Raw genomic sequence first — 27,689 nt, forward strand, 5'->3', positions numbered from 1 at the left:
GGGAAAGAACAGGCACTGGAGCACAGTGATTGGTTCAGAGACTTAGCAGAAGGGGCTGTGGACCCAGACGTGGTGCCCACCACAACAGAGGGTCAGGAAACTGGCTGGAGGAAGTGACCTGAGGCATGAGAACAGGGGCCAGGGGTGGGTGGGGTGGGGGATAGAGAGTATATAGCAGTTATGTGGCAGGGAGTGGGTGGTTAGATCACAGAGGGGGTAGAGATTAAGGTAAGGTAGAGAACACAGGCCAGGGTATAGAGCATCTTGTCTGAAGAACTTGGGGGTAGAGCACCACTGGGATCTTTAAGGAGATTATAAGGAGAGTGACATGACCTCGCCCCCCTCCTGCTCCCCAACAACTGGTGGTGTTTTTCTAGGTCTGGAGCTCAGGAAAGAGAATTGGGCTGGAGGATTGGGTCTTAGCAGCTTAGCTGTAGCCAAAACCATGGACGAACACACAGGAAGAGTGGCAGAGAGAGGAGAGGATGTAGCTTAGGGGTGGAGGAACAGGACCAACAGAAGACAGTAAGTATAAGGACAGTCAGGACAGTTAGCACCACAAGTCCAAGATTAAAGAGAGTGGTTAGTGTCAAATGCTCCATTGGACCCTGTAGCCAATCACACAGTAGCCCCAATTCTGGTTAAAACAGGCACCTTCCCCACTGAGGCCAATATCTGCTCACCCATAAGAGGCCAGCTAAGGTCAGTGTTGGTTCTGGAGGAACTTTGGCCTGCCCATCCCAAGGGCCCAGGGTTTCACAGCCACTGAAGCCACTTGGGGCTACTGGGAGTTGTAAGGGGTCAAACTTCCTGAGTGGAGAGACCTGACCAACCCCAAAGACAGAGTTTCCCAGCACTGGGCAAACTGATTGCAAACCAACATTCATGGGGAATACTCTTTTCCTCCCACCACATCAGTGCTTGCTCCTGCCACTGAAATTCTGGCATCTTTATCCCACACATTGGGCTTGAGCAAGTGGTTTGGTACCTACTTTATTAAAGACTCACAGAGTTTTTACTTCTCAGGGTATGGAGACTGGTCAAGAAGAGACTTTTCAGAAAGTGATGTGTAGTTAGCTTGTATTTACTTAAAAAGCCCGTGTGGAGGGGACTCCTGAGAAAAGCGAGTAGTGCTCACAGAGGATTGGCTGACCCCGACCTCTCCCGGGCGTAGCCCTCTCAGAGCCGGCCCGCGTCTCTATGATGCAATATGCTGCGTTTTTCCCATCCTGGCGTCCGCTGCCCCTAGGCGGCGGACACTTCCTGGAAGGCCCGATGCCATCCCCCGCCGCGGCCCGGGTCTCCGCCAGCGTGCCCACCGCGGCCAGCCCAGCGCCGGAAGTCACTGTGGCCCGCGTCTCCGTCTCCAGTCCGACCTGGTCCAGCCACTGCAGCCCCACCGAGACGCTGGACGCCAGGTGGGGCCCAAAGGCTGACAAGGCCGCGAGCCCCCGCGAAGGCGGGACTGCTGCCAAGCCTGCGGCCACTACCGTCACCCCGCGCCCAACTCCAGCACCCAGCCCAGTCGGCACTGGCCCCGGCGCGAGCCCCGCCACAGCCGCAGCGATGGCCCCAGCCGCAGACCTCACAGCAAGCTGAACCCACAGACGCCAATCGACACACGGTTCCCCAGAACACGGGCAGCAGCCAGAAAAAGTTACAATGAAGGAAGTCATCCGCTGCGCTGCTCTCCTCTGTCCGCCTGAGGGGAGGGGCGAGTGAAGCCGCTGGGGAGGGATAGCCCGCAGATTGCGTCCAGGTCTGCCTTTGGCCGGTACAACCCTAGAACCGGCTCTCTCCACGGAAGACCTTGTTACCAGATGATTAAGGGACTACATTTCCCAGGATGCAGTACGAGACCCCCGGCATCCCAGCGACCAATTATTGAGAGGGGCGTGGCGAGAGCGTGCAGACAGGGCGGCAGGGACGCCGGGATCGTGGGAGTGCCCTCCTCCGTAGCAGCAAGAGGGGCAGGCCGGTGACAGTGGAGAACGATGCTCTCTCCCTGCAGACATGCTCCTCCCACGAGCCCAGTTTAGGATCCACAAAGGCAATCCAAATGTAACTAGATGCTGGGGGTGGGAAACGCGAGGTTGCTGTGCAGGCCCTTGGGGGGGGGGGGGGGGGTTACCTGCCAGGCAGGACAGCGCCGGAAGTGTAGCAGCTAAAATCTGGGACCACGTTTAGGGCAGGAAGCCTGGCTACTTGGACTGCATGCAGGCTGAGGGTTGGATGTTTATTCATAACATTAACAGCCTATACAAGACATCTCCAGAGCAGGGCTTGTGGGTCTGAATGGACCCTTGCACCTGTCAGCAGCTCCATCTTCCAGGCCCCTGCCTGCTGCCTTCACAACCATGGGAGTTTGCTTGGGCAGACAGCACAGGTAGCATCATGGGGACAGGCTCAGTCACAGGGTGTTAGATGAAGCTCCTCTACCTGGAATGATCGGAAGTTGGCCCAGCCGCTAGTCTGTCCCTTCCCCTCCTGGGACATAATGCCTCCATGAAGTTAAGGCCACCAGGATGAAAGCAGGGTCAGAGTTTGGGAAGCATGAGGTGGGGTAAGTGGACTTGGGAGAGAAACAGATTGGTGGGGGGAGGCTGATTAGGATAAAGACTGATGATCTTGGTTCAGCACCCCTGAGATGAGGGCAAGGTGACTGCAACAGCCAGAGTTTCCCAGAAGAGGACAGTGCTCCCGCCCCCCCCCCCCTTACAGGGGGGGTACCTCCTTCAGCCCTTAGCATAAGGGTCAGACCAAAGAGCCCAGTGAATCCACAGGAGGGAAGTCCCACCCAAGTGTGGAAAAGTCTCCGTGGGCCCAAGAGTTCAGGAGGTGGGGAAACTGGCCCACCCTTGGTCCTCACTTGTGGGTGTATAAGCAAGCAGGTAGTGAGCCTCCTCTTGAGTGGGAGGTCACAGCCTGGGGGATTTCACCCTTCGGACAGGGATGGGCCCAGGGAGACAGCTGGAGAAGGATTAAGGTCAGCTTCCAGGAAGCTCAGTTGAATGCTCTGGACCCTCAGGCCTCTCACAGCTGACCCTTCCTGCAGGGCAGATGCCCCTTAGGCTGTAGCCCTGTGTGGAAAAGGTATAACTGAGCTTGCCAGATCTCACTCCCACTAGCATGCACTGGGACCCCCAAACCAACTAGGTGGAGAGGGGCTGGGCCCCCAGGGTCCGGAATGGAGGGTAAGGGCCACTGAATGTGGGGCAGGGAGGGAGGGACTGGAGGCACAGCCCCCAGGGTCCATGGGTGTTCCAAAGTCCCCTGAGTTACGGGTTCAGCTGATGTAGACACGGTGGAAGTCGTGGGCACCAAAGGCTGCGTTGCACTTGGGGCACTTCCTCTGGCGGGCCTCATAGCGGCCCCGCACGCACTCGAAGCAGAAAACGTGGAAGCACTTGGTAAGGACTGCATCCTTCTTGCGGGTGTTACAGCAGGGGCAGGTCAACCGCGCCTGGGCCAGGCAAAGGCATCAGCTCGGGACAGTCCTGATGGCCCCCAGACCCCAAGCTGACAGCAGGAGGTGGTCCAGGCTAAGCCCACCACACAGCAGACTGCATCTAACTCTCACCATAACCCTGAGAGATGGGGATGGGCACTCTCCGGATGAGGAAACTGAGGCTCAGAGGCCAAGGTCTCAAAACCAGAAAGTAGCAGAATCTGGATTCTAACCCAGGCAGTGGTAGCCAGTGGGCAACATGTTCTCCCCGCCCTGCTCAAAAGCCAATAACCCAAAGGCCCAGCCGGGACTCCCCTGCCTTGGGGCTTTATCTCTTGCCACTCTGGCCTTCTCTGGCAAAAGCCCAATCCTGGCTGAAGCTGACGATCTACCTTCTCTTCATCTGCACCTGCTGGGCATAGCAGTGCCACTAGAAATCTCCCATCTCCACCCTCAACTGGGCCCACCCCTGGTGCTGCCCAGAGATCCTGCTGGGTCCCTGGACTCACTCTTCTCTACCAAGAGTGAAACCTCCTGAAACATCTACCGGCCACCAGGTCTCATGTCCAACTCCAGGAACTCCCTCAACTCAACATTCCCCGACATTCTCCCTCTGCCCCGCTTGAAAGCCCAGGCCAGCCCACACCCCAGCATCACCTCTTCCCTTAGCTGTCAAACCATCCCCATCAAAGTCCATCTTTTCTGGAGAAACCCTCCTCTGCCTCCCCATGGCCTCCCCCAGCTGCCCCTGCCCCTTCAAGGCCAAACTGCAGGCTTCTCTTCCTTTATCATTTAAGCTTTGAGATTCCTAAGGGAAAAGAATGACCCATCCCGTATCATATCACAGACCCTCCCTGGGTGACCACAGTTCTATTTGGCTTCCACCATTGCCTCTGCCTGCAGACAATCCTCCAACCTCATCATCCAGAAAGTCCTTCTGCTTCGAATGCCTTCCCAGCCAGCCTCCCAAAGGCACATTTTCAACATCCCTGAGATACAACACTGTCCACCAACACCTACTCCTTTGAGGTCTTCCTAATCCTACCACATGCCACTAGTTTCTCAAATCAGGAACCCAGGAGCTCTCAGGATCTCCCTCTCCCTCACTCCATGAATCAATCCATCCCTGAGTCCAAGCACTTCTGCCTCCTAAATATCTCCTCACCTCTTCTACTTGTCTCTAACACCCGAGGCTAGCTCCCTACCAGTTTTTGCCTCAATGACTGCAACTGCTTAAGAGATTTCTCTGCCTCTAGTCTTTACCCCCTCTAGCCCAAATCCAGCCATATAACTCTCTGGTTTAAACCCCCTTGATGTCTCCATACTACCTACAGGATAAGCCAAGCGTCTCAACCTGACTCACCACACCCTTCAGGATCGGACACTGTTCAAGACCCTCAGCTTTCCTGCTCATCACAAAACCTACGTTCTGTCTTCCAACTGCAGTGTCCAGCGATCTGTGCTCCAGCATACCACTCTCAGTGAAGGACCTCTACCTTTCCCTTTGCTGGAACCCTCTCGTCCTCATTACTCACAGTCAACCCTCATTCTTCAGGTTTCCCTTGGAGGACATTCCTTCCAGGAAACCTGCTAACCCCCAGAGCTGCCGTGGGGTTAGCCATCATATCGCTCATCACTCAGAATATTGGCTACTTCCTTCAACAGACGGTCAGTTTCCAGAAATCAGAGACTAGAGCTAGTTCCTAGCCCTCCCACACCTGACCAGGCACTGTGCCTGGCATGAGCACATGTACATTCGTCAGCTGTTTGATTCTCCACAACTAGGGCCCTGCCCACCTTTTCTATCCAACCTGATTTCTGGGGTCCCCAGGCTATCCACTATAGCCCTCGCCAACTCCCCATCTAAGATTCCTGGGTTGTTGGGGCACAACTCAGCCCCACGGCCCCACCTTGTACTCCTTGATCTCCTCCTGGAGAATTTCATCGGCATCTGCGTAAACCTCCACCTTCCTCTGCTTCTCCAACTTGCGCCGCAGTCGGGAGATGTCCTCCTGGGGCAGGAGAAGGGCTAGGCTAAGTGCAAGGGTCCTCATCTCGAACCACCCGCCCCTAGGCCACATCAGTGACCCTGAACAACCCTGTCCCTACCCCATGCACACACCTGAGCCCTCTTGAGGTTGAAGCTCTCTTTCTCGCGAGCGGCCCGGCTCTCTGCCAGGCAAGGCTGGATCTCTCGCAGCCGCGTCTGTACGTGCTCCAGCTGCACCTTTAGGTCCTCGGCCAGCTGGGCTGCTTCCACAGCCTGGGGTAGGTGGAACAGGTTAAGGGTGGGCTCGCCTGAGCCTGGCGAGTCAGGCATGTGGAGCCATGGTCTACAGATGCCTATGTCCGACATTCCAGTGATTCCTGCTCTTGGGATCAAGTCCAGGATCTTCACTGGAGCTAGTTCTGCCTCCTGACCTCTCCACCTTCACCTCTATCTCTGCAGTTCCTGACACGCTCACTTCCTACCTGCATAACTCTCTCTCGTATCTCTGAACCTCCACAGGGCTCTTCTCTCTTCTCCCCTCAACACCCCCAACACACAGGTTTCTTTCCAGTGGCTCCCTCAGCCCTCAGCTTACATGTCGGTTCTGGAGACCGGCTCCCCCTATTTTTCTTTCACAGCACCTTAGTTTCCTTCACAAGATTTACTGGAATCTGCAGTAAAATATTTTACCTGTGGGATATCTGGCTATCTACCTCCTCAAGACTGAAGTTCCCATTCCCGGTAGGACCCTCTTATTCCAGGTTCTCTCTAGCACTCAGTGCCGGGGGTACATGGCAAGGGGATGAATTATACTGCTTTAATGAATGAATTAAATGTGGGGGGGGGGGGGGAAGCACAGTAGGAGAAACAAACTAAAACTAACATTGATCTTAAGCCTTTCCCATGACCTAGACATTCCAGAACTTCAATTCAACTATGTGACAGGAACCAGCATCCCTACTTTACATCTAGCCAACTTAGTGCTCAAGACGCAAGTTCTGGGGATGCCTGGGTGGCTCAGTCAGTTGAGTGTCAGACTCTTGATTTTGGCTCAGGTCACGATCCCAGGGTCATGGGATCGAACCCCACATAAGGCTCCATGCTCAGCATGAAGCCCGCTTAAGATTGTCTCTCTCCCTCTGCCCCTCTCCCCTGCTCACGTGCTCTCTCTTAAAAAAAAAAAAAAAAAAAAAAAAAAGTGTGTTCTGGAGCCAAGGAGATCCAGGCCCCAATTTCAGGTCCACTCTTTCTTGAGTAAGTCAGTTGCTCTGCCTGAGCTTATATTTCCTAAGTTATGAAAAACAGGTAACAAATACCATCTTACGATTGTTGTAAGACCAAAATGCAACCCAGCATAGACAGGCCTCAGCACAGGAACTAGAACACAGTAAGTATTGGAGACGTGAGCTGGGCCGGGAGAGGAGGTAGAGCAGGGCTTTAGCTGTGAGCCACCATCCCAGGTTGCTTTCTGCCCTCGGGCCTGGCCTCACCTTCCTTTTGTTGAGCTCCAGAGCCTGGCTGCGCAGCGTCAGCTCCTTCTCTACACCCCCGAGGCTGCCCTGCAAGGCCCGCTCTTTTTCCTCCAGCTTCTGCACAGTCAGCAGCTGGGCATCCACCTGAGGTCAGGGGTGGAGACTCAGTGCTGGGGAGCTGGTGCCTCTCCAGCTCCACCCTACAGCCCAGGGCTGCCATACCTGGGACTTGAGGCCAAGAACTTGCTCGCCCAGCTCATCCTTCTCCTCCCGCAGTAGCTTGTGAATCTGGTTGGCCTTGATCCGTTCTGACATCAACTTAAAGTTGGCATCATCCTTCTCCCGTAACTGCTGTAGCAGCCTCCCATTTTGTTCCTGCATGTCCTCAAAAGCCTGACCCGTCACATCCATCTCCGACAGCAAAGCCTCTTCTTCCTGCAGCAGGTGGACAGGGACAAGATGGAAAACGGAAGATGGACACGATGATCGTGGGGAAACCACAGGAAAAAAGGACTGACCACAGAGTGATCCCAGAGCATCTGCTAGGAGTACCCATCAAGGAGTTAAGGGTATCCCAATATTCAGAAGCAGGGGACCACAAGGGGGTCATACCTGCTTGGTAGCACCCAACTTGCGCTGCAGGTGTTCGATCTGTTCCTCGGCTTGCCGAATGCGCCGCAGGGCATCCTCATCAGCAATTTTCTTGCTCTCTCTTCGGTCCCTCTCCTCCAATTCCCGAATGCGGCCTCGCAGTTCATCGACCTACAGCCACCAGAAAGAAAGAGCTAGCTCTCCTCACTGCTTCCTGCTGACCTAGGGCCCTGCTCTAGTCAGAACCCCCCAGGGCAGCCTCTGTGTATGCCCTACAGGCCCTACCTGCCCTCACCTCAGCCTTGGCCTTGCGTTCGGCTGCCATGAGCTGCACCTTATCCCGCTGTTCCTTGGGTGCTGACTTGTACATGTCCAGCAGCAGCTTCATCTCCTTCTGGCTTTCCTGGGCCTTCCTGGAGAAGCACAGGAGGAAGGCTTGGTGACTGGGGCCGGAGGCCACTTTGGTAGGGGTGGAAAGGAGACAAAAACAGGGTCTCACTTGAGCTCTGCTCGGAGACCTTTAAGGAGTTCTGACTCCTTCCTCTTGGCCTCCTCCACCTTGGCCTTCTCCCGATCGGCTCTTGAGAGAGCTGAGGCTACAGATGGGGGTCCCAGGCCAGGCCCTTCCCGCTCCCGAAGCTCCCGCTTGGGCCTGGCCTCAGGTTCTCGGCTCCGGGAGGAGGGGCCCTGGGACCCAGGAGTTAAGGCCTGGGAATCTTCCTCAGAGGGGGCCAGCTCCTCTTTCTTTGCTGAGGAGGCAGCAGTGGTGGCACCAGGCACTGAAGCCACCTCCTTTCTGCTGTCAGGGGCACTGACAGGGCCTGGCCCACCCTCTTCTTTCCCTGGGGTTGGGGCACTGAGGCCAGAGTCCTCTGGGTGGCCCAGGTTCGGAATGGAGTGGGTTGAGCCACTGGCCTGGGCCCGGAGCTGCAAAGATAGAGAACAGGGCTGAGGTGAGACAGTGCTTACTGGGGTCTAGCCAAGGCTTTTCCGAGGCATCCCCTTCCTCACCTTGCCAATCTCAGCCTGCACTTCCCGCAGCTTCCGCTTGTATCGCTGGGCATCCCCCTTTAGCTGGTGGTTGTGGTTTTGGAGGCTGCTGATCAGGTGGCGCATCTCACGGTTGATGGGCCCTGGGGGACGGTTGGAAAGTAAGGGGTTAGACTGGCCTCTGGGCTAAGAGCCCAACTCCTCAGTGGTGGGAGAAGGGGAGCCAAAGCCATCACTCCCATTGTGAAGGAGAGGGAAACTGAGGCCCTGTACGGAGTGTGACCTTATCAAAGTAATAACCTAGGCTTAGAAGAAAACTCTCGAACCTCCTGTTTATGTTATTTCTGTTAATGTAGACTTTTTTTGGTATTTCCAAATTTCCTTCAAAGGAGCACACGACTGTAACATTCATTGAAGTAAATTAGTCTGCTTCTTTCATATTTTTAAATAGATGTCATCTTCTGAGTTTCATTTCTCTGACCTCCCCATCCAAAACCACAATCTTCTAACACTTCATATCTTTCTCCCCTGCTTTATTTCTCTTGATATATTTGCCACTATCTAATATACACCTTCTATTTTTTACTTTGTTGTCTTCCCCCACTACGCTACTAGGCCACAATAGCAAAGATGCTTTGAATTTTGTTTACTAATATAATCCCAAAGCCTGGAAGAGAGCCAGATTTAATACATCCACAAATGAACGAATACCTCCAAGAGAAAGACACTGTAAGGCCAGATAACCACAGACAGGGCCAACAGCTCATCTTCTGGCTGTGCCTGCTCCATCAGCCACCTCAGCTGGTTGTGACCCTCACTGTGCCCTTGAGCCAGGTGCTATGATCCCTGTTTTGGCCAGGGACAGGAGGCTCTGCAAAAGGAAGGGGCTTAACCCCTTGCATCTGGATAAGCAGTAGCCCCCCACCAGGGACCGGCAATCCCAGATAAGGCCCCACCTCCACCCCGTCTTCACCACATACCCGCCTGCTCGTTGGCCGCCAGGTTCTGTTCAAACTCGATGCGCAGCATCTCGTACTCCTTGCGTACCTGGGCCAGCGTGTCCTCCAGCTGGATAACCTCTGTGCGCAGCTTCTTCTGTAGCCCCAGCTCATCGCTCTGTAGGTTGAGGTGTTAAGGACCCACACAACCCTTTAGCCTCTGGCAAACCCCTCTCTTCTTCCCCCCCACCTCAGGCCTCAGTGGCTTAGGAAGAATTTATTCCCAAGGGATCCCTGGTAGCACACAAGGCCTCCAAAGGCCCTGACCCTAAGTCTGTTCCAGGGCCATACCTCCATGTGCTCAATGTGTCTCAGGTGGGAATTCTTGGTAGCCAGCAGCAGCCCCCGGGCCTCATCAAGCTGGGTCTTCACTTGCAGAGACTCATTATAGAGCAGTGAGAACTGGGCCTGCAACATCCGGTACTCCCCCGTTTCCCGCACCACCTCCTCAGGAAGGCTCCGCAGGGCTACCTAGGAGCAAGGTGCCCAAAAGTGATCAGCAGGAGGATTCAGGGCCCAGCAACTACCTGGCAGGCTCAGGCCCTACCAGGCCTAAATACAGCCCACCTTGAGGCGCTCATTGGTCCGCACAGCCCCCTGAAGCTCGGCCTGTAGCTTCTCCAGCTCTGCCATCCGGCTGTTGGCCAATTCCTGGTTTTCTTCCAACTCTGCATTCAGCATCTCAAACTGTGGAGCGGGAGGGACTATGGCAGGTAGGGCCAGGCCAGAATGCATGCTTCCCTCCCATCCCCACCACACGGGGACAATGATGGATTCTGAAGCCCTAAGGACAGGCCAAACCCAAGCACTTTCCTAAGGGCTCCCAGGTAAGTGGGAGAAAATACTGCACGGTCAGTGCTGGCAACCAAGGCTGACAGGGAGTCAGGGAAGCCTTCCTGAAACACCTGAAGAAAAAGCTGAAATAAAGAGTTCACAGGAAACAGTGACCCTCACAGCACCACAAAATAGCGCAACGACCAAGAAGTCACAGAGCCCGCTCAGTGAGGCCCTTCTTCAGCTACCCAGCTAAGAACGCCAGTCAGCTCCAACATATTTCCATTGGTCTCTTTTCTATGCTTTTTCTTTGAGGCACTTATCGCCACCTTATGTACTACGTACTTATTTGCTCCCTCAACCAGAACCCAAACTCCAAAAAAACCTCTGATTTCTGTCTATATTGTCCTCTGATATGCCTGCTTCCGAGCAGTCCCTACCATTTAGCATTCAACAGTATTTACTGAATATGTAAACGAATGAGACAAAGCAGCATGAGTACAGGCAAGGGCCTCAGAGACCATGTGGGTGGTCTGTCCTTAATTCTGAGGGAACGTTCATGGGTAAGGTAGATAAAAGGTTACGGGAGGGGCTGCCAAGAATGGCGGCTGCTCACCTTCTGCATGCTGAGTGTGATCTGGCCCCCCTGGAAACCCGAGGAGCTCCCAGACACATAGTAGCCAGAGTTGAGCTGTAGAGAGACAGATAGATGGGAGTGGAGGAGAGAAGCAAGGACTCCAAGTATTTAGCCCTGACTCCATCTGACCCAGCACCCTAGCCCCACCTGCTCCAAGGCCTCCGCCAGATGCTTATTGAGCTTCTGCTCACGCTTGCGCAGCTTCTCGATGTCCCACTGCAGGTCCTCCACCGTCGTCTCCATCTCTAGCACCTTGGTCTCTGCTGATGTCACTTTATCCTGGAGCTCAGAATACTAGACAATGATAGGGAAGATGCTTAGAGCAAGGGACTTGGCTCCCTGAGAACCTGGGTGCCCATCTAACCCAAATCCTGCCCCGGTTTTAATCCCACCTCCAATGAGATGCGGTGGTGCTTCTCCTGTAGCTGGGTGGCCAAGTCCTGCAGTCGCCGGTTCTCACGACCCAGCTCCCGGGTGCGCGCCCGAGCCACCTCACTGGGGGGCTCGCTGTCCCCTGGGAAGGCAGGGCTCGGGTAAGAGCGAAGTCCAAGGCAATGGGGCAAAGTACTAACTCATTCTGTGAGTGCCCATGTGATCCACCAGCTGTCTTGCCAATCTCTCATGACAAAGCCAGGAGTCTTTATCCCCACTGTACAAAGGAGGAAACCAGCTCAGGGAAGAGAGCCATTTACCAAGAACGCCCAGGCTAGAATGACAGGACTAGGGCTGGGAGAAGCCTGTCAACCTGCAAAGCCCAGGCACTTGCTACTATGCCTTGCGGATCAACAACTGCCACCAAAATCTGCGCAAAGTGTTCCAAAGAGGTCTCCAGCTGGAAGGCAGGGGCCCCATAAGCATCGACAACTCCTCCCACCCATCTCTCTAGAGTTCAACCCCAGGAATCAGAGCCAGGGCCCCATCTACAACCCACCCCTTTCCCTGAGAACGTGGCTGATTTATTCCTTGGAGAATTATGGCTGCCTCTGGGCTTGGGGCATTGAGGGGATACAATCAAGATGCAAATGGGGGTAGACACCTGTGCGATGGGGAAGGAAGAACCAACCTCGGCTATATACTCGCTGACAGAGTTCCTCCACCCGGCGTTGTAGGCGGTCTGAGGCCTCTACGACCCGGGACACAGCTGCCTTGGAGAACTCCATCCGGCCCTGCAGCTGGAGCTCCACCTCCTCACTGCTGCTAGCGCCCAGTGCTACCACAAAAGCCAAGGCTGGCTCGCTGAGAGGGGGCCGCGGCTGCACCGGCAGAGGCTCTGCGAGGGATGGACAGACCTTTGTGAGGATAACAGCAGCAATTACCACCACTCCGTACGATGTTCCAGCCTGAGCCCTTCACTCTACGGCTCACTGAATCAACATACGCAATGCCTGTAATACACTGGTATCCCCATCCTCAAAGTGATAACAACTTTATTTCAGAGAGATAACTTACTCAAGGCCACAGAGCTCCCAAATCACTCTTCAGGGAAGCCTTCTCCATCTAAATTAGAACCTCACACATGTGTGCATACACTGATTCCCTCTCAAGGGCCCCTGTACTTTTTACTCATGGCTTAAAATCACTTCCTCCCTGAGGGCAGGGCCAACGTTTCTTCCTGTCTTTGTTTCTTCTGAGGCTGTACTCAATGTTAATTGAGCCAGTTAATTGAACCAGTTAATTGAACCAGTACTCAATGTTAATAGTTTTCAACTAAATGAGTGTCAAACATGACACGCACTATGAACCAAGTCACTCAGATTCCAAAGCCCGGGGCCTGGGGTCTTATCCACTGCACTTTTGCCACCCAAACATGAAATCAGGTGTGTGTGTGTGTGTGTGTGTGTGTGTGTGTGTGTGCGCGCGCACGAGTGAGAAGACCGGCGGGAAATTTGAGAGACTAACATAAAAGTCCCCTCCATTCCAGGACCTTTCTTAGCTTAACTAAGCTCCCCAGATCCTAGGGCTCCGGTCCTACCCCTCAGCTCCGATGTCCCTGGCTCTGTGACAGGGGTCTCATCACGTGTCAGTCCCTCCTGGGTCCCAGGGGCCTCTGTCCCTGAAGACAGCTCCCCCTGGCTCTCATGGTGTCGGAGAAGGGCTTCCACGGTTTCATCCAGCTGAAGGGAGAAAGCACCAAAAATGTTACAAATCCCTCAGGTGCTTCCCAGCATGATACCCCTTTTCCCAGCAGAGGAGTCTGAGGATTGGCAGCAGGATCAAGGCCAGGTCTTGGAAAGCAGAGGGGCGTCCACCTGGGCCCAGTAGCGATTGACAATGAGAAGTGTGGCATCATCTGTGGCCTGCCGCTTCTCCAGCTTCTCAATTCGTTCTCGGAGTTCATCTTCACAAGCCTGTCGCTGTTCCAACCGCTCTGCTAGTTTCTTGTTCTTGAACTGCAGAACCTTCAGGTCCATCTCCTCCTACCAAGGAAAACAAAGGGGCCAAGGAGAGGGTCAAGCAGGGCCCAAGAAACCAATCACAGAGAGAAAGAAAGGAAAGCAACTGGAATGGAGAAGAGAAAATCCCCAGACTAACCGCTAACAGGATTTAAAGAGGCTCAGACACCCACAGAGAAAGCATCTTGGTTGTGAGTTCTGCTACTACCTCTTTCTAACTCTCAAGTCTTTGACAAGTCATATGCCCCCTGGGAACATGTTTCCCTTATCTGTAAAAGGAAGGCAAAAATCGTGTCCTCCGTTTCCTTCAACAGTGTGTTCTGTAAAGTGAACCGTGCCAAGCTTGGGCAACTGGCAGTAAAATTCTGGACGATTTGGACGGAGAACAGAGATGGGAGTCTGGCAAGTTGTGAGGACTGAGGCAAGAGCCACGAACCGTGGAAGAGATGCCCCCAAGACGAATGGGCTCTATGAGCGTGGTTGTGGTCTTCTCTTCACGGCTCAGCTTCTTCTCTGGGGGCCCTGAGCCCCCGTCGCCGGCGGCGCGTTTGTTGCCGGGTCCAGACATGGCCGCGGAGACGAGGAGCGGCGCAGGGTCTCCCGAGGGACGTCGGGCAGGCGTAGGTGGCACTTCTGTCACCTGCAGAAGACAGAGAGCATAGATGTGGAGGCTGCCAGCGCTCCGCAGCCCCAAGCACCCCAGCACACACCTGCTGGATCTCGCCCCCGCCAGCCCCGGGCCCCTCACCTGCAGCAGGATCAGCCTAGCGCCATCTTGGACTTCACCGGACGTCACCGGCCTCTTCAGCCCAGAGCGCAAGCGCCGCAGGCAATGCCGGATGTGGCGAAACTTCATTTCCTGTTTCTATTGGTCGCGCTTTGTCCCACCTCTAGGGTCCCGTTTGGTTTCTTTCTGAACACCTCCTCTTTCTCTCGGTGATTGGCCAGTAAACAGTTCCCGTGGCAACTGATACCGCACTTACATTCCCTAGTCCTAAAGGCATCGCCTGCCTCAGGTCAGCCACTTTGAAGGGAGGGCGCGGGGGCGGTGCTTGAAACTTATTGCGCATGCGCATTCTCTTCTTACTGATTGGCGAGCGCCCTACACTTCCTCCCTCCCTCCACGAGCTCCCTTAGCAACGGTCGCCGTTGAAACGGAGGGAGACGCCCCCTGCGGATTGGCTGCACCCGGTCTTTCTACGGAGCCGATTGGCTGAGGCGTCGCTAGAGGGCCAGGCCTTGGCAGTCGCTGCCCGAGAACCGGCGTTCCCAGGACCTGGGCGGGACAGAGCCAGTGGTGACCCACGGCAAAGAGGAGCGACGAGATGATCCGTCAGAAGTCCAGCCAATTCCTAGGACTGAAGATGCAGTCGGAGCTTGAACAGCCCTCCGAACTGCAGCGGGAACCCGAGAGGGAACTCACTTCAGTGGATGAGTCCGTCATGCGGATAGCAACAGGTGTGCGGCCTGAGTCCGGCACCGCGGCCTCGGTAGAAGCGGATGAAGATCCTGCAGCCAACTTGTTCCCGGTGAGGGCGGGACAGAGTGGTCCGCTCATGAATGTTTGTAAAAGGGCTCCCCGGCAGGGCGCCACCCGCCGTTATGTTTATTAAAGTTCAAGACGTTTCCTGGGTGCCTTGGTGAAGAGGCGGGGGTGTGTAACTCCGACTGTAAAATGCTCATGAATGGTACTTAGGGCCTATCAAAGCCTGGCCTGCCGGCGTTGCTCGTACATAATCTTTAAGATGAGAAGGCAAGTTAGCGGGTTCTTAGGCCAGCTGGAGATCCGCAACAGGTCAGGGACTGGGGCCAGGGACAAGCTCTGCCTGCCCAATCCGCTTTCTCTCCGCAGCCGCCGCTGCCCCGGCCCCGGATCTGCATGTGGTGAGTGTGAAGAGCCTTGGGGAAAAGTTACACTTTACATTTACATTATTCTTCCCCAAAAGTTCTGTCAAACAGCTAGAGCATTACCCATTTTACAGATGAGGAAACTGCAATTACCCAAGATGACTAGGTCTCCAGCTTTCCTGCCTCCCCAGTCCAACGAGGGAGGATGGGAAGAAGGGAGCCAAAGACTAAGGATGTAAATGGAATATCAACTGCTGTGGAGCACTGTATAAATGGGGACACTGAAGCCACATGAGGAGTGGCAGAGACAAGAGCTTAAATTTCCTAATCCTTGGCTTTATAAACGAAGAGGACCAAAGGAGTTCATTTAAGCCATATTCCTTATTTGAAGGTGGAGAAAGTTGGATCCAGAGAGAGTAGTGGAAGGGCTAATCCTCAAACTCAGGTCTCCTGATTCCCAGTTCAATGCTCTAGCCATCATAGCCCTGCCAGGAGACTAATGCACAATGGCCACCAACACCTTTTCACCTCTTTTCTTACAACAGGAAATACCTGGACATCCATTCCATGCACAGGCTGGAGAAGACCACCAACACTGAGGAGATGAGGGAGTATGGGGGGATGAGGGAAGGGCAGAGAAGCTGTCTCCTGGGGAGATTGAGAGGGCTGGGCTGGGAGGGCGGGAAGAATGCCCAACTCCAGAGCATGTGGTGCATCGGTGTGGGGAGGCTCGCTCATTCCTTCCTCTCTCCTAAGGGTGCTAGCTGAGCTGTTGGGGCTAGGCTCTCCTGAGCAGAGCCTGCGGGATGCCATCATCCTGGACCTTTTCTCCCATGCACTCATCTTCTGCCGCCAGCAGGGCTTCTCACTGGAACAGACATCAACAGCTTGTGCTCTGCTCCAAGATCTTCACAAGACCTGTGTGGGTGAGAGGGTCAGGCTACCTAAGGGTTTGAGCCCAGGGGACAGAGGAGACTGGGATGGCAAAAGTGACCAAGGGAAGCAGTAGTTCCCTTGGAATCTTTGTTCTGTCATTACACGCAATATGACCACACACAAGTTGTTTCAGCTTTGAAACCGTCCATTTCTTCATATACAGCACCAACTTCATGAGACTGTTCTGAGAAATATTGTGTGTAATAGATGTAAATATACACACAGTGCTCAATAAAACAGCTCCTCCTCCACCCCCCCCCCCACTTTATTCTTAGAACTGTGTTTTTCTGCACAATGTTTAACAAGAGGTGAAATTACATATTTCTCGTTTTATTGTATGTCACTTACAGACGGGACCTTGTTTGTTTTGTTCAGTGCCCTAGAACAGTGCACGGGGTACTCGGTATTTGTTGAGTGAATTACTGGAATAAGCCAGGACTTAAACCTAGATTTGCTCACTTCTAAAGTGCAATAAGTAGCTGGTGAGTGAGTGAAATGAATGAATGATTATCAGGGAGGGGACTCACTGTCACATCTTGCTTTCCCCCTCAGCAACCCCCTTGGGCAACGTGGAGGAATGTTACCGCTACTTCACCAGTGTTCTTTTTTGCCATGGACTCAGGGTCAGTTCCTCTGGAATGGAATCTTCAGTCTCCCCCCAGATAAAGTCTAGCCCAGTCTCCTGCCCTCTCTCACACTCGTCACCCTCATCTTTCTCTGAAGGCTGCAAGGGGCTCTCCCTGCTCCTGGACTGCCAGGCACTTGGAGAAAAGGTCAGGGTTCCTGGGGGTGGTCAGTCCCCTAACTCCCAATCATCCCCACAGCGGCCTCCCTTCAGTATCAACCTCTTTAGGGAGGAACAGCTGCTTGCCCTGGCAGATTATGTGGTCAACACCTACTTCCGCCACTTCAAGCTCTACAAATATGTCTTCACACCCCAGGTACAGAGGCCACCTCTCATCTCCCCCTTTCACTCAGTGCAGATGCCCTCCTCTCAGCCTCCCTCCTCCTCCCTCTTCCCAGGTGAGGCTGGACCTATCTTTGACTTACATAGGGCTACAGCCGCCTGAGCTCTGGCCAGAGGATGAGACAGGTGAGGAAGAGGGCTGGGGCTGGGGCTGGGGCTGGGGCTGGGGCTGGAGCTGAAGCTGAAGCCTCTTCCTGCTTCTGGCCTGCAGAGAAAGAAGGCGAGGAGGTGGGAGAGCAGGCAGTCACCCCACAGGAGGAGGAGCTGGAAACAGTGGTCCAGCCAGAGCAAGAGCCAAGTGAGGAGCTGGAAGGGTTAGGTTCCCCTGTGACTTGGAGCAAGTATAAAATGAAGGGGTTAGACCACATCAGGACTTCAGGTCTGTTTTAGGCACAGTGTCCTTTCTCCAAATGATTCCTTATGCAGAAATTCAAGATGACAAACCAGGTAATAAAAGTGCGGGGGTGGGGGTGGGGGGGCGGAAGAGGAGCTCCAGAAAAGGATAATTATAAAACCAAACAGTAACAACCAGCACACATTTAGCAGTAACAGGGTGCCAGGCAGGCCCTGTGTTAAGCATCTTACATTTAACCCTCCCTCAGTCCTAGGCACTAGGTGCTAGCACTATCTACATTGTACACAGGAGGAAGCAGAGATATGCAAAGATTAAATCACCTGTGTAAGGCCACTTATCTGCTCATCAGCAATCCAGAGAGTCCAGCATGACCAGTCCACCCTCCTCTCTCCACAGAAGGGCTAGTTGACCTTTCCTGAACTGAAGCCTTTCCTGATTGCTACCTGTGTAGCCCCAGGCGCACCTTGGAGGTTGTGTTTGCCCAGCTAGGGGCAATCCCTCAGCCCCATGGCATCTCTGCTGACCTGCCCCTTCTTCCTTGCCTCTGCAGGCCAGGTCTCCATCCTGCGAGCCTACATCAAGACCCAGATGAGCAAGGAGCTGGGGCAGCTCCAACAGCTGATAGAGGAGCGGCTCAAAGCCAGCGAGGAAAGGCTCAACAGCAAGTTGACCATCCTAGAGCGGCCCTTCCAGCTACCTCCTGGCAAAGGCAAGAACAAGACCAAGTGACCCCCAGCATTTTCCCCAATAAAGGCCTGGGGCAGAGCAGCCCCATCCCCGCCCCCCCACCCCTCCTGAGCATCTTCTGGGCTTCCCCGCTGAAGCCAGACAGCAGACATAGGGCACTGGCTCTCTCGGGCGTGCAGCAGATTTTATTGCAGGTGCAGCACAGGCAGCATTGACAAGGCTAGGCATGGTGTTGCGAGCAGCAGCGCCCTTCCACCTTAGCTCTGATCCCAAAGCCCTGGCTGGTGGGGACAGGTGTACAGGGCTGGTCTTTATGGTCATATATCAGTGGCGGCATGGCCAGGCAGGGGGGCCTGAGGCCAGAGCCCGTAAGGGCTGGAATGATAAAAATCCTCCTCCGGGAGAGTCCTGCTTTCTGGGGTTCCCCTGGGCTGAGGTGCTAGCCCAGTGCCAGCACGGTGTCGTCCTCGGTGATCGCTGCGGAGTCCCCCTCTTCTTCAGGGCCCATGACGGGAAAAGGCCCAGGGGGCTGGTGCTGGAAGAGGGCTGCTCGGTTTTGTTGCTCACCCTTCTTCACCCAGTGCCCATAGAGCCGGAAGGCACAGTTGTCGATGAGGCGCCGCACTGGCCGCAGCGCGTAAGGGTCCCTCAACAGTGCACTCTTGGTCAGCGGCCGGACACGCTGGGTGCTTAGGGCCACTCGTCCAGCAGCCAGCACTGTCCACACTGCCACCTGGGAAGAAGAGGCAATGTGAGCTCCAGTGGGGCATCCACCATAGGAGAAAGATCATGGGACAGAGGAACAGGCCCAGACGCTGACACTCTCAGGCTTACCCGGAACCGCTGGCGGGGGGTGAGGTTCCAGGGTTGGCTGCCTTCACAGCGCTCAAAGAAGGGATGCTGTAGGGCTTGCTCAGCTGTCAGGCGCTCTTCAGGATCTACCTGTAGCAGCTTTGAGATCTAGGGGAAACCCCAGAGCATGAGAGGCAGCTCTTGGGCCTCCTTCCTCACCCTCTCATGGCCCCAGCTCACCAGGTCTTTGACGGTGTCCGAACGGTCATCCCACTCAGGTGAACTAAACTGGTACTGGCCCTCCATGATCATGCGTAACATCAGGATCTGGCGTCGGTGCCAGAATGGTGGCGAGCCAGCCAGGAGTGTAAACAAAATCACCCCACAGGCCCAGCTGGGAAAGAGACCAGAGTCAGACAGGGCTAGGCAAATGTGTTGAAGGACAAGACACAAAGGAGAAAGGAAGTGGGGGGAGACCATAAACTCACAGGTCGACCTCCTTGCCATAGCCGGGGTGGGTTTCATCCATGGAGCATTTAAGGATCTCCGGTGCTAGGTACCCTGGGGTCCCACACAACTCTGGGGAGAGAGAGCTGAGATTGATGGATGCCACCAGACCCCTAACTCAAGGGCCTGTTCAAGGGCCCCTAACTCCAGACCTCTGCTGGAGCCTCAACGCTGCCAGGACCATAAGCGTTCCCATTCTGCTCCTGCCTGCCCTCCACTGAGGGCAGTACTAGACCCTAACCTTGCTGCACAACCCAAATACCCACCGAGGTTCCTGGTGGCCTTCCTGGGGAAAACCTCATTTTTGGATGGACTTCAAAGTCTTCCCCAAGCATATCATTTGCCACCTGCAACCCAACCTACCCACTCCTTACACAACTTTGTGCCACGTTTTTACATGTATAACATAAATGGAAAGCAAAACTTCAATCTTTTCTACGTTCCTTTCTGCCCAAATGGACTCCTCCTCCTATAAACTCTATTCTGTGTGGCAGAATCACCACTCAAACCAAGGAGAACGAATGGGAATATAGGATTTCTTAAGGCTCATACTGAGTAAGTCCCTTGTTTAAAAGCCTTCCTTGGCTCCCCGTTGTGGTCTCGGGCTCAAGTCTAGACTCCTAAAGCACAGCCCGCCATGACTTGATCCTATTATTGATCCTATTATTTTTAGCTGCTTCTATCACTTCAGGTACCAATTCTTTCATCCCAGCAACTGCCAAACTGTGTTCCATGGCATACTTCCAGGAAATCTTAGGCCTACCTCATTTGAAAATGACTCTCCACCCACGCCCACCCCAGATCAGGAAGCCCACTGTGAGATACATACAATGCTTTGCACCTAGAGGATACTTGGCAAATGCTCACTGTCTTCTCCTCTTTGCTTGGTTACCTGGGTACTCAATTATCAGACCCAGCTAACCAGCCTCAGGTCTGGGTCTCCTTCCCTCCCAAGCCTTTTAGGGCACCAGGACCCCTCACCTCGAAGCTTCTCGCCAGGTTCCAAGTGGCAGGAGAACCCAAAATCTGAAAGTCGGATCTGCATATTGTCATCTAGGAGAATATTCTCAGGCTTCAGGTCTCGGTGCACAATGTTGTTGGCATGGAGAAAGCTCACTGCTTCCAGCAGAGACCTCATGATGGACCTGAGGGAGGTGCAGTCTCCTCCTCTGCTTCTCCCTGCCCGGCCCCACCCCGCCCCCTGCTCACCCCACCGGCCGCAGGCTCAGCCATTACCTGGTTTCCTTTTCTGAGAGGGCCACCTTCTCTGTGAGATAGTCAAACAGCTCTCCCTTCCGCATCCTAAGGGATAGGAGGGATTGGGAGGTAGGTGTACCTTACAAGAGGCTGAGAAAATAAGCCAGTGGCTCACAGAAAATACCACGGAAGAGGCCAGTAAAGAGATTCCTCTTAGACAAACAAAGGGTCTTGAGACAGAGTGCTCCAAGAGTGAACTGGATGCCCGGGGCAGCTTGGCCCAGGGGATTGGTAGTTGAAATATATGCACTGTGCCATGAGAGGGTTATTTTAGCAAGAATAAGTACCTTCTTGCAACAATTATTTTATAGGAGGTCCTTATTATGTGAGAGTAAACTCGAAGAAGACCTTTTAAAGTGAATCTAGACCATGACCAAAATTTTACAGTTAACAGTAGTAAAAAGTTGAATAGGACTTTATTTTGAATTTTCCTTATTTTATATTGTCTTTAAAAATTGAGGTTATTAACTGCAACTCTGCATCAGTCCTTGAAATCCGGAGTTGACTGGGGGCATATCAGTGTTTTGCAACATTGTGTGATGAGGTAACAGACACTTCCTACCTCCCCCGGCCAACTTTTGCAGAGGGTCATTTCTGTATGAAGACTTTGTGAATTTTTTCCAAGGGTCTCTCTTAAATATTTGCTATTTAAACCATTCTCTTTTGAGGTACCTTTGCGCTGCTTTACATTATATTTTCTAACATCTCACACTCAGATTCAGACTACCCAGAAAACGAATTGATGGGCAGAGACAAACACCATGTAAGGTGGTAGGGTGTTAAAACAGCGAGAGACAGATGAGCAAGAACCTGCTGATAAGTGGTCAGCTCTTAAAACAGCCTTTTCTTCCCTGCTAACCTTTCGACCATGGGGGACTGGGACAGTGGCCCCTTGGGTCATGAAGACCCTTTTAAATTGGCTGGTCACTAACATTCTGGAAGAACCTGCCCAATCAGGGCACCCAGGGAGAGGGGCCAAAGCCAGGAGTACAGGAAGGTGTGAGCAAGGTAGTCTTAGCCCACTGCGCTGTCAGGCTGGGGCCACGCGTGCAGGGGAGGAGGAGGCTTCTCAGATCAGGGCAGGGAGATACTCACAGATCAAACACCAGGAACATGAAGCTAGAAGACTCGTAGGAATCGATGAGAGTGACTGGGAAAGAGGCAGAAAGGTAGAAATACGGAGATGGAAAGGAGCGGATGCATGTTATAGGGGCTTTCCACCCCAAGGTGGCAGTGGGCTGTTACTGGGAAGGAAGGAGAACCAAAAGGAGGCAGTAGGGACCCAAAGGCTGGCCACACTTTGAGGTGGAGCAGAGCCATGACGAAGGGAGCAGAGGCATGGAGGCAGTGTGGGGGGAACGGGGCTATGGGCAGGGCCAGCAGGAGGTGGCTGTCAGCTAACAGGAGCAGGGAAGGCAGCCTCACTGATGTGGGGGTGGCCGGCGACCTGGCGAAGGATGTGCGTCTCTCGCCGCGTGGCTTCTCGCACCTCCTCTAGCTGTTCGGGGCTCAGTCGCTCAGCTGTCACCTCCATGATCTTCACCGCAAACTCATGGCCAGTAGCTCGATGAACACAACGGCGCACCACGGAGCTCACTCCTCTGCCAGAGTGAGACAGCACAAGAGTCAGGCCTCCTGCTCTGTCATTTTCACGCAGAGTGGTGCCTCGGCATCCTCTTACCCACTGCACCAGATTCCGAAGATCCATCTGGGCGACAAGGCTGCCTCCCGGGGAGCTTGTTCTGATCTACAGTAGCTTCACAGTAGCCTCAGCAAGCAACCTGGATACCCAGCAAGGTGCAACACAAATCTCACAGAGAAGGCAGGTGGAGGTCCTGGGTTTGAACCCAGTTTCTGCCACTCCCTCCGTGAATAAGTCTAGGCAAGTCTTTTCCACACTGAGCTCCAGAGCCTGCCTCTTGCTTGCCCTGGAACCCCACAAGGAGAAAGTGGGAAGAAATGACCTAAACCTCACTCCAAATTTTACTCACACTTCCCTGATTACCCCACCCAAATCCCAAAGTTCTCCTAAAATACGTCAAGTGCAAGGGGCTCCAAATAAATATTGGACCATTGACTGGAAGACCAAAGTTGTGAATTAGGAGACCTTGGTGTAGGCCCCAAATTTGCCACTAATTAACCTCCATGTAACCTAATGACCTAAGGTCTCTGGGCTTCCACTTTGCCGGCTCTGAAACGTGGCCAAAAACATCTTGAAGAGATGTTGAAAAACATTAAGGAGATAGAAGCAGAAAAGCCCATTTGGCATGGTGAAGAGAAAGTCCCAGACAGGTATTTCATTGCTGGGAATCTGTCACCAATTCCATATGACCCTACAAGTACCTCAGGCTAAGTGCAAATCTCTCCAAGATCGGCCCTCACACCACATTTCCTACGTTGGTTCCCTGGCTGCCCTCCACATAACTTTACTGCCGTGCTCTCAAGGCTTCCTTGCCCTTATGTAACTCCCTTTGCTTAGAATGCCTGTCAACCACATCTCTAGTTCCATCGAGAGATATAAACTATTGACCCTCTGGCCAAGTGCGCTGTTTGGTCAGCGTGTTCTTGTTCTTTTCAAAACGAATTCCCATCTTAAGTGGGACAAGACCCGTCCAGCTGCCGCAGTGCTCCCCACACCTACTGCCTTACTCTTGGCCACTTCACAGTTTCACTTCCCTGATCTCCACTAAATGGCAATGCCATTCAACCAGACTCCCAAGCTAGAAATCTTGGTACAGTTCTTGGCTTCTTCCTCTCCTTCACAATCCACCACATGCAACCAGTCCACTCCATTCTGTGTTTTTTTTCAATTCTGTTTCCTACTTCTCCACCCCCATAGCTGTTAACAGCCTCCCCACTGATCTCCCTGCTGCCAGTCTCAGCCACTGCAACCCATCCACCACACTGCTTCCAGAATGAGCTTCTTATGACAGTCCTGTCATAAGAATCATGTCATTCATTGCTGAAAAGTTTTCCAGCTTAAATTCCCTAACAGTTCCCTCATTCCTTAGTGGGACCCCCTAGAACAACTGTGCTCTTTTGAAATGAGACCTAAGAATTCCAACCTTATAGTTAACTGTGGAGTGCACTTAAAATTGTTTTCTCTCCATACTGCATCCCTATTACCTGCAAGATAGAAGTCAAATCCCAGTTCCTTCACCCATCACTCAGAAATGGTCTCAGTTTCTGTTCAGCCTCATCTTTGGCTACTACTCTGCTATTCAATATTTATTTCAGTGACTTACAACTTATCAATTTCTAGAATGCATCAAGCTCTTTTAAAGCTTCATGCCTTTAAATTTTTTTTTTTTTCAACGTTTTTTATTTATTTTTGGGACAGAGAGAGACAGAGCATGAACGGGGGAGGGGCAGAGAGAGAGGGAGACACAGAATCGGAAACAGGCTCCAGGCTCCGAGCCATCAGCCCAGAGCCCGACGCGGGGCTCGAACTCACGGGCCGCGAGATCGTGACCTGGCTGAAGTCGGACGCTTAACCGACTGCGCCACCCAGGCGCCCCAAAGCTTCATGCCTTTATACATGAATAGACTGGTACTCTGGGAAAAGTCATTCAGTAAAAGTATGCAGGTAATTTACTATGCAGGGAAAAGACAGTGGAGACCAGGGAGGATGCTACTACTGTAATGCCAGAATGAGATGACAGGGGCCCTACCCTCTGACCTGCTTTCTCCAAAATGGGTCTTTCTGTACTCTGTGGCAGTGGAAACACTGTCCTTCCCTAAGGGTTCTTCCCAGCCTCGGTGAATCCTCCCTTATCTAGTCCTGAAACCCTATGTCAGCTTAGGACTTGGATTTCAGCTCACTTCTCTTCCAGACACTTTCTCCCCCCTGATGACCTCCAACCAGTCCCAGGGGACTTAAATACCAACTGTGCAATTGGCTCCTGCTGCAGTGTCTCAAACCTTGAGTCCTCTCCAGAATTCCTGATCCCAAAGGCCTTTGTGACATCTCCATGTGATATATTTTAAAAGAGTCTGAACAAATCTAATAGCCACACCCCTGTCTGCTTTCCTGGCCTGGGCGGCATGGGTCACAGCAGACCATGCCAACCTTCCAGAGGCACGTTCTTTTTGTGCTTTTATTTCTAACTCACAGGTGCTATCTTATATCTTAGTCTCCCTTACTGACTCCTCCTTCTGTAACCCCTTAATGGTGACAGGCCTCAGGGCCTAAGCCTAGGCCCCCTTTCGTTTCTATTTTCTCACCAACTACTATCTATATGCTAACGCCTCTGATTTATTGCTCTAGCCCAGCTCTCTCTCCAATTCCAGACACATGTACCCACTTGACAGCTCCAGGTAGATATCTCAAAACTTAATATTTCCAAAATGGAATTCCTGACTTGCTTGCCCCTGCCAGAAATCTGATCTTTCTCACACTTCTTCATTTCAGTAAACAGTACTCAGGCGCTCAAATCCAAACCTGAGACGTTACTCTTGTTTCTTTTCGTTTCCCTCATGGTCCATAACCAGTCTTTCAGGAAACTATCAAGTCTCTCTTCAAATCATCACCTAAATCTATCCACTTCTCCCCATCTCTACCACCGCTCCTCTATTCTAAACATCACCATCTCTAGCCTGAATCCATCAGTAGCTTCCTAACTGATCTCTACACATCTACTCTTGTCCTTTTCCCATCCATTCTCTACACAAGAGCCAGAATAACCTTTTTTAAATGTAATAACACATTTGTGTTGAGCACTTACCATATGCCAGGAAGTGTTCTAAGAGTATCATACTAAGGGGCATGTGAGTGGCTCAGTCGGTTGAGTGTCCGACTTTGGCTCAGGTCATCATCTCACAGTTCGTGAGTTCGAGTCCTGTATCAGGCTTGCTGCTGTCAGCACAGATCCTTTGTCCCCCTCTCTTTCTTCCCCTCCCCTGTTCGCACACTCTCTCTCAAAAATAAATAAAACATTAAAAAAAAGCGTATCAGGGCACCTGGGTGGCCCAGTCGGTTGAGCATCCGACGATGGCTCAGGTCATGATCTCACGGTTAGTGGGTTTGAGCCCCGCGTCGGGCTCTGTGCTAACAGCTTGCTCAGAGCCTGGCGCCTGCTTCGGATTCTGTGTCTCCCGCTCTCTCTGCCCCTCCCCCACTCACTCTGTCTCTCAAAAATAAATGTAAAGAAAAAAACTTATTTTTAAAGTGTATCATATTCTTTCCATCCTCACAGCAACCTACAAGGTAGGGTCTATTTTTATAGCTGAGGCATGGAAAGTTTAAGTTCCTACCCCCAAATCAAAAATATGTAAATCAGATCATGTTACTGCCCTGTTTGAAACCACCAATTTCACTAGAATAAAATCTAAATGTCTTATCATGGCATAAATCCCTACATAATCTAATGTCTATTTACCTCTCCAACTTAATTTCCTCCACCTTGTGCCACTCTTACTACATTCTAGCCACCATGATCTTCTATCTATTGCTTGAACAGGCGCTTTCTAGCCTGAGCCTTTGCATGTGCTGTTCCCTCTGCCCCAAATATATCCTATCTCAGCTCACAAGCTGTTCATTCTCATCCTTCAAGTCTCAGTCCCATTAATTACTCTCATTCCATCATCCCAGCATATGATGACCTTTATCTTGTTTTTGTGTTTATCCTCCATCTCTACCACCAGCATATACTCCAGGCAAACAGAAAACCTGTGGGTCTTGTATTCCTAGTGCCTCACACAGTGCACCCAGCACACTATACATGCTTAGGAAATCTTTGATGAGTAAGTGTATCTGCACTGTCTCTACAAGTGAGGCCTTCCTTCTATTCTCTGCATGCTGAACTCCTATTCATCCTTCAAGACCCAAATATCCCCCTTTGGGGGGAAGCTGTGGTTTTATCAGCCCCATCACACTATTTACACAGCCTGATACTACTTGAACGTTTTTTGTGTCTCTTTCAGTCACTTCATTTGGAGGACAAACAACTCTTCTACCCTCCCTGTGCTTAGCTTCATGTCTGGCCGACAGTAAGTTACTTCAACTATGCTTGCTGAACACATAAATGTGTGAATTTGGAAAAAATGGAGGTTGGCTCAGAAAGAGTTTAGTCACCAAATGTTGCTCCACTAACCACTGTTCCTTCCCATTTAGAACTATCCAGCCCTCAGATGGAATCGTGTATTCTGGCTAGGACCTCATCTCTCTGGAACTCTGTCTCTCTGGCTGAATGAAGCCTCACCTGCCAATGATGTCCTTAGGGTCGTACTTCTGGTAAAACTCCTTGGCCGCTGCCCAGTCGGGCAGCTCATCCTCCGGCCCCACGTCCAGCGTCATTCTGAAGGTGGTGGGGGCCTGTGTGGAGGAAACGGAGGGCAGGGAGGGCAGTGAGGCCCACAGGCTCTGGGAGGACACACATCGCGGCTCGCGGAGGCGCAGCCCTTGCGGCTGGGGCGCCAGGATCCTGGGGGATAGGGACGGGGTGGGGGAAGGATCAGGACTGGGGAGACCCTGCGAAAGGGCCTAGGGGGCGGGAAGGGTGGCAGGGCAGGGAGGGGGACGGGGGAGGGGAAGGGAAAAGGTGCTAAGGAAGAAAGGAAGGGGCACACGGGCAGGTGGCTGTTGCTGCGCAGGCGCACTTGGGCGGGCACTGGGAGGGGTCGTGGGGTCTCGCGCAGTCTCACCGGCGGGTGAGGAGAGAGAAGCCAGGGTCGACGCGAAGCCTCTCTGTCCCGGGTTCGCCTCCAGTTCCTTACCTTACTCCCAGGGCGGCGCCGGCAACGACCTCAGGCCCCGCCCCCATCCTGTCGGCGAGTGGTCAGCGCCGCCTGAAGACTGAGCTTCAAAGTCCCTTCCGATTGGAAGTTCGTAGTCCAATAGGAAGCGGGGAGTCCCTAGGCTGGCGCGGGCGTTGGAGCTCGGAGTTACCGAAGGCTAGGGCGCTAGGGCGGGGCTTCAGATGCAGCCAATTAGTGCACAGGATCTGCTGGGGACAGCAGGGGGCGGAGCTCGTTGTCTAGAGGGCTTGGAGGCTTCCAACGGTACCCGGAAGTTAGGTTTACCCGGAAGCGTGGCTTCTGAGTATCTGG

General features: G+C 53.0%; 3 protein-coding genes and 2 long non-coding RNA genes across 17 annotated transcripts; 2 read left to right on the forward strand and 3 right to left on the reverse strand.

Annotated features, from left to right (window-relative positions):
• Window positions 1–2,222: 2,222 nt before the first annotated feature.
• Window positions 2,223–14,405, reverse strand: RNF40 (ring finger protein 40). Of its 2 annotated transcripts, XM_042922381.1 has the most exons (21): window positions 14,042–14,405; window positions 13,730–13,933; window positions 13,150–13,317; window positions 12,873–13,014; window positions 11,964–12,170; window positions 11,293–11,414; window positions 11,048–11,194; window positions 10,880–10,954; window positions 10,057–10,176; window positions 9,781–9,960; window positions 9,472–9,607; window positions 8,513–8,634; window positions 8,001–8,428; window positions 7,797–7,914; window positions 7,523–7,672; window positions 7,133–7,345; window positions 6,929–7,054; window positions 5,571–5,711; window positions 5,359–5,460; window positions 3,283–3,463; window positions 2,223–3,080 (listed from the first exon to the last, which is right to left on the reverse strand). In XM_042922381.1, the coding sequence occupies exons 1-20, from the start codon at window positions 14,147–14,149 to the stop codon at window positions 3,287–3,289; spliced, it is 3,186 nt and encodes a 1,061-aa protein (XP_042778315.1). In that variant the 5' UTR covers window positions 14,150–14,405; the 3' UTR covers window positions 2,223–3,080; window positions 3,283–3,286. The 2 variants fall into 2 exon arrangements, with proteins under 2 accessions (XP_042778315.1, XP_042778314.1); XM_042922380.1 differs by having other exon boundaries at window positions 2,223–3,463.
• LOC122210016 lies at window positions 4,519–7,529 on the forward strand. Its single transcript, XR_006197873.1, has 3 exons — window positions 4,519–5,116; window positions 6,077–6,179; window positions 7,352–7,529. It is a non-coding gene; the product is annotated as an uncharacterized LOC122210016 (long non-coding RNA).
• An 86-nt stretch (window positions 14,406–14,491) lies between the features above and the next one.
• CCDC189 (coiled-coil domain containing 189) lies at window positions 14,492–18,187 on the forward strand. 11 transcript variants are annotated; one of them, XM_042922389.1, is made up of 10 exons: window positions 14,492–14,822; window positions 15,146–15,177; window positions 15,687–15,752; window positions 15,898–16,067; window positions 16,630–16,700; window positions 16,801–16,850; window positions 16,931–17,018; window positions 17,101–17,170; window positions 17,256–17,342; window positions 17,950–18,187. In XM_042922389.1, the coding sequence occupies exons 1-10, from the start codon at window positions 14,619–14,621 to the stop codon at window positions 18,126–18,128; spliced, it is 1,017 nt and encodes a 338-aa protein (XP_042778323.1). In that variant the 5' UTR covers window positions 14,492–14,618; the 3' UTR covers window positions 18,129–18,187. The 11 variants fall into 11 exon arrangements, 10 of the variants coding, with proteins under 10 accessions (XP_042778323.1, XP_042778324.1, XP_042778320.1 ...); XM_042922390.1 differs by lacking the exon at window positions 16,801–16,850 and having other exon boundaries at window positions 16,902–17,018; XM_042922386.1 differs by having other exon boundaries at window positions 15,898–16,063; window positions 16,931–17,170.
• LOC122210015 lies at window positions 15,504–17,263 on the reverse strand. Its single transcript, XR_006197872.1, has 2 exons — window positions 17,128–17,263; window positions 15,504–16,059 (listed from the first exon to the last, which is right to left on the reverse strand). It is a non-coding gene; the product is annotated as an uncharacterized LOC122210015 (long non-coding RNA).
• A 64-nt stretch (window positions 18,188–18,251) lies between the features above and the next one.
• Window positions 18,252–27,454, reverse strand: PHKG2 (phosphorylase kinase catalytic subunit gamma 2). Of its 2 annotated transcripts, none has more exons than XM_042922383.1 (10): window positions 27,357–27,454; window positions 26,843–26,955; window positions 22,068–22,243; window positions 21,738–21,792; window positions 20,622–20,687; window positions 20,367–20,530; window positions 19,367–19,457; window positions 19,119–19,272; window positions 18,921–19,046; window positions 18,252–18,819 (listed from the first exon to the last, which is right to left on the reverse strand). In XM_042922383.1, the coding sequence occupies exons 2-10, from the start codon at window positions 26,935–26,937 to the stop codon at window positions 18,526–18,528; spliced, it is 1,221 nt and encodes a 406-aa protein (XP_042778317.1). In that variant the 5' UTR covers window positions 26,938–26,955; window positions 27,357–27,454; the 3' UTR covers window positions 18,252–18,525. The 2 variants fall into 2 exon arrangements, with proteins under 2 accessions (XP_042778317.1, XP_042778318.1); XM_042922384.1 differs by having other exon boundaries at window positions 27,285–27,366.
• Between the last annotated feature and the right edge of the window lie 235 nt (window positions 27,455–27,689).

Source organism: Panthera leo, chromosome E3 (genome assembly GCF_018350215.1).
Source record: "Panthera leo isolate Ple1 chromosome E3, P.leo_Ple1_pat1.1, whole genome shotgun sequence".
Taxonomy (NCBI): Eukaryota; Metazoa; Chordata; class Mammalia; order Carnivora; family Felidae; genus Panthera; species Panthera leo.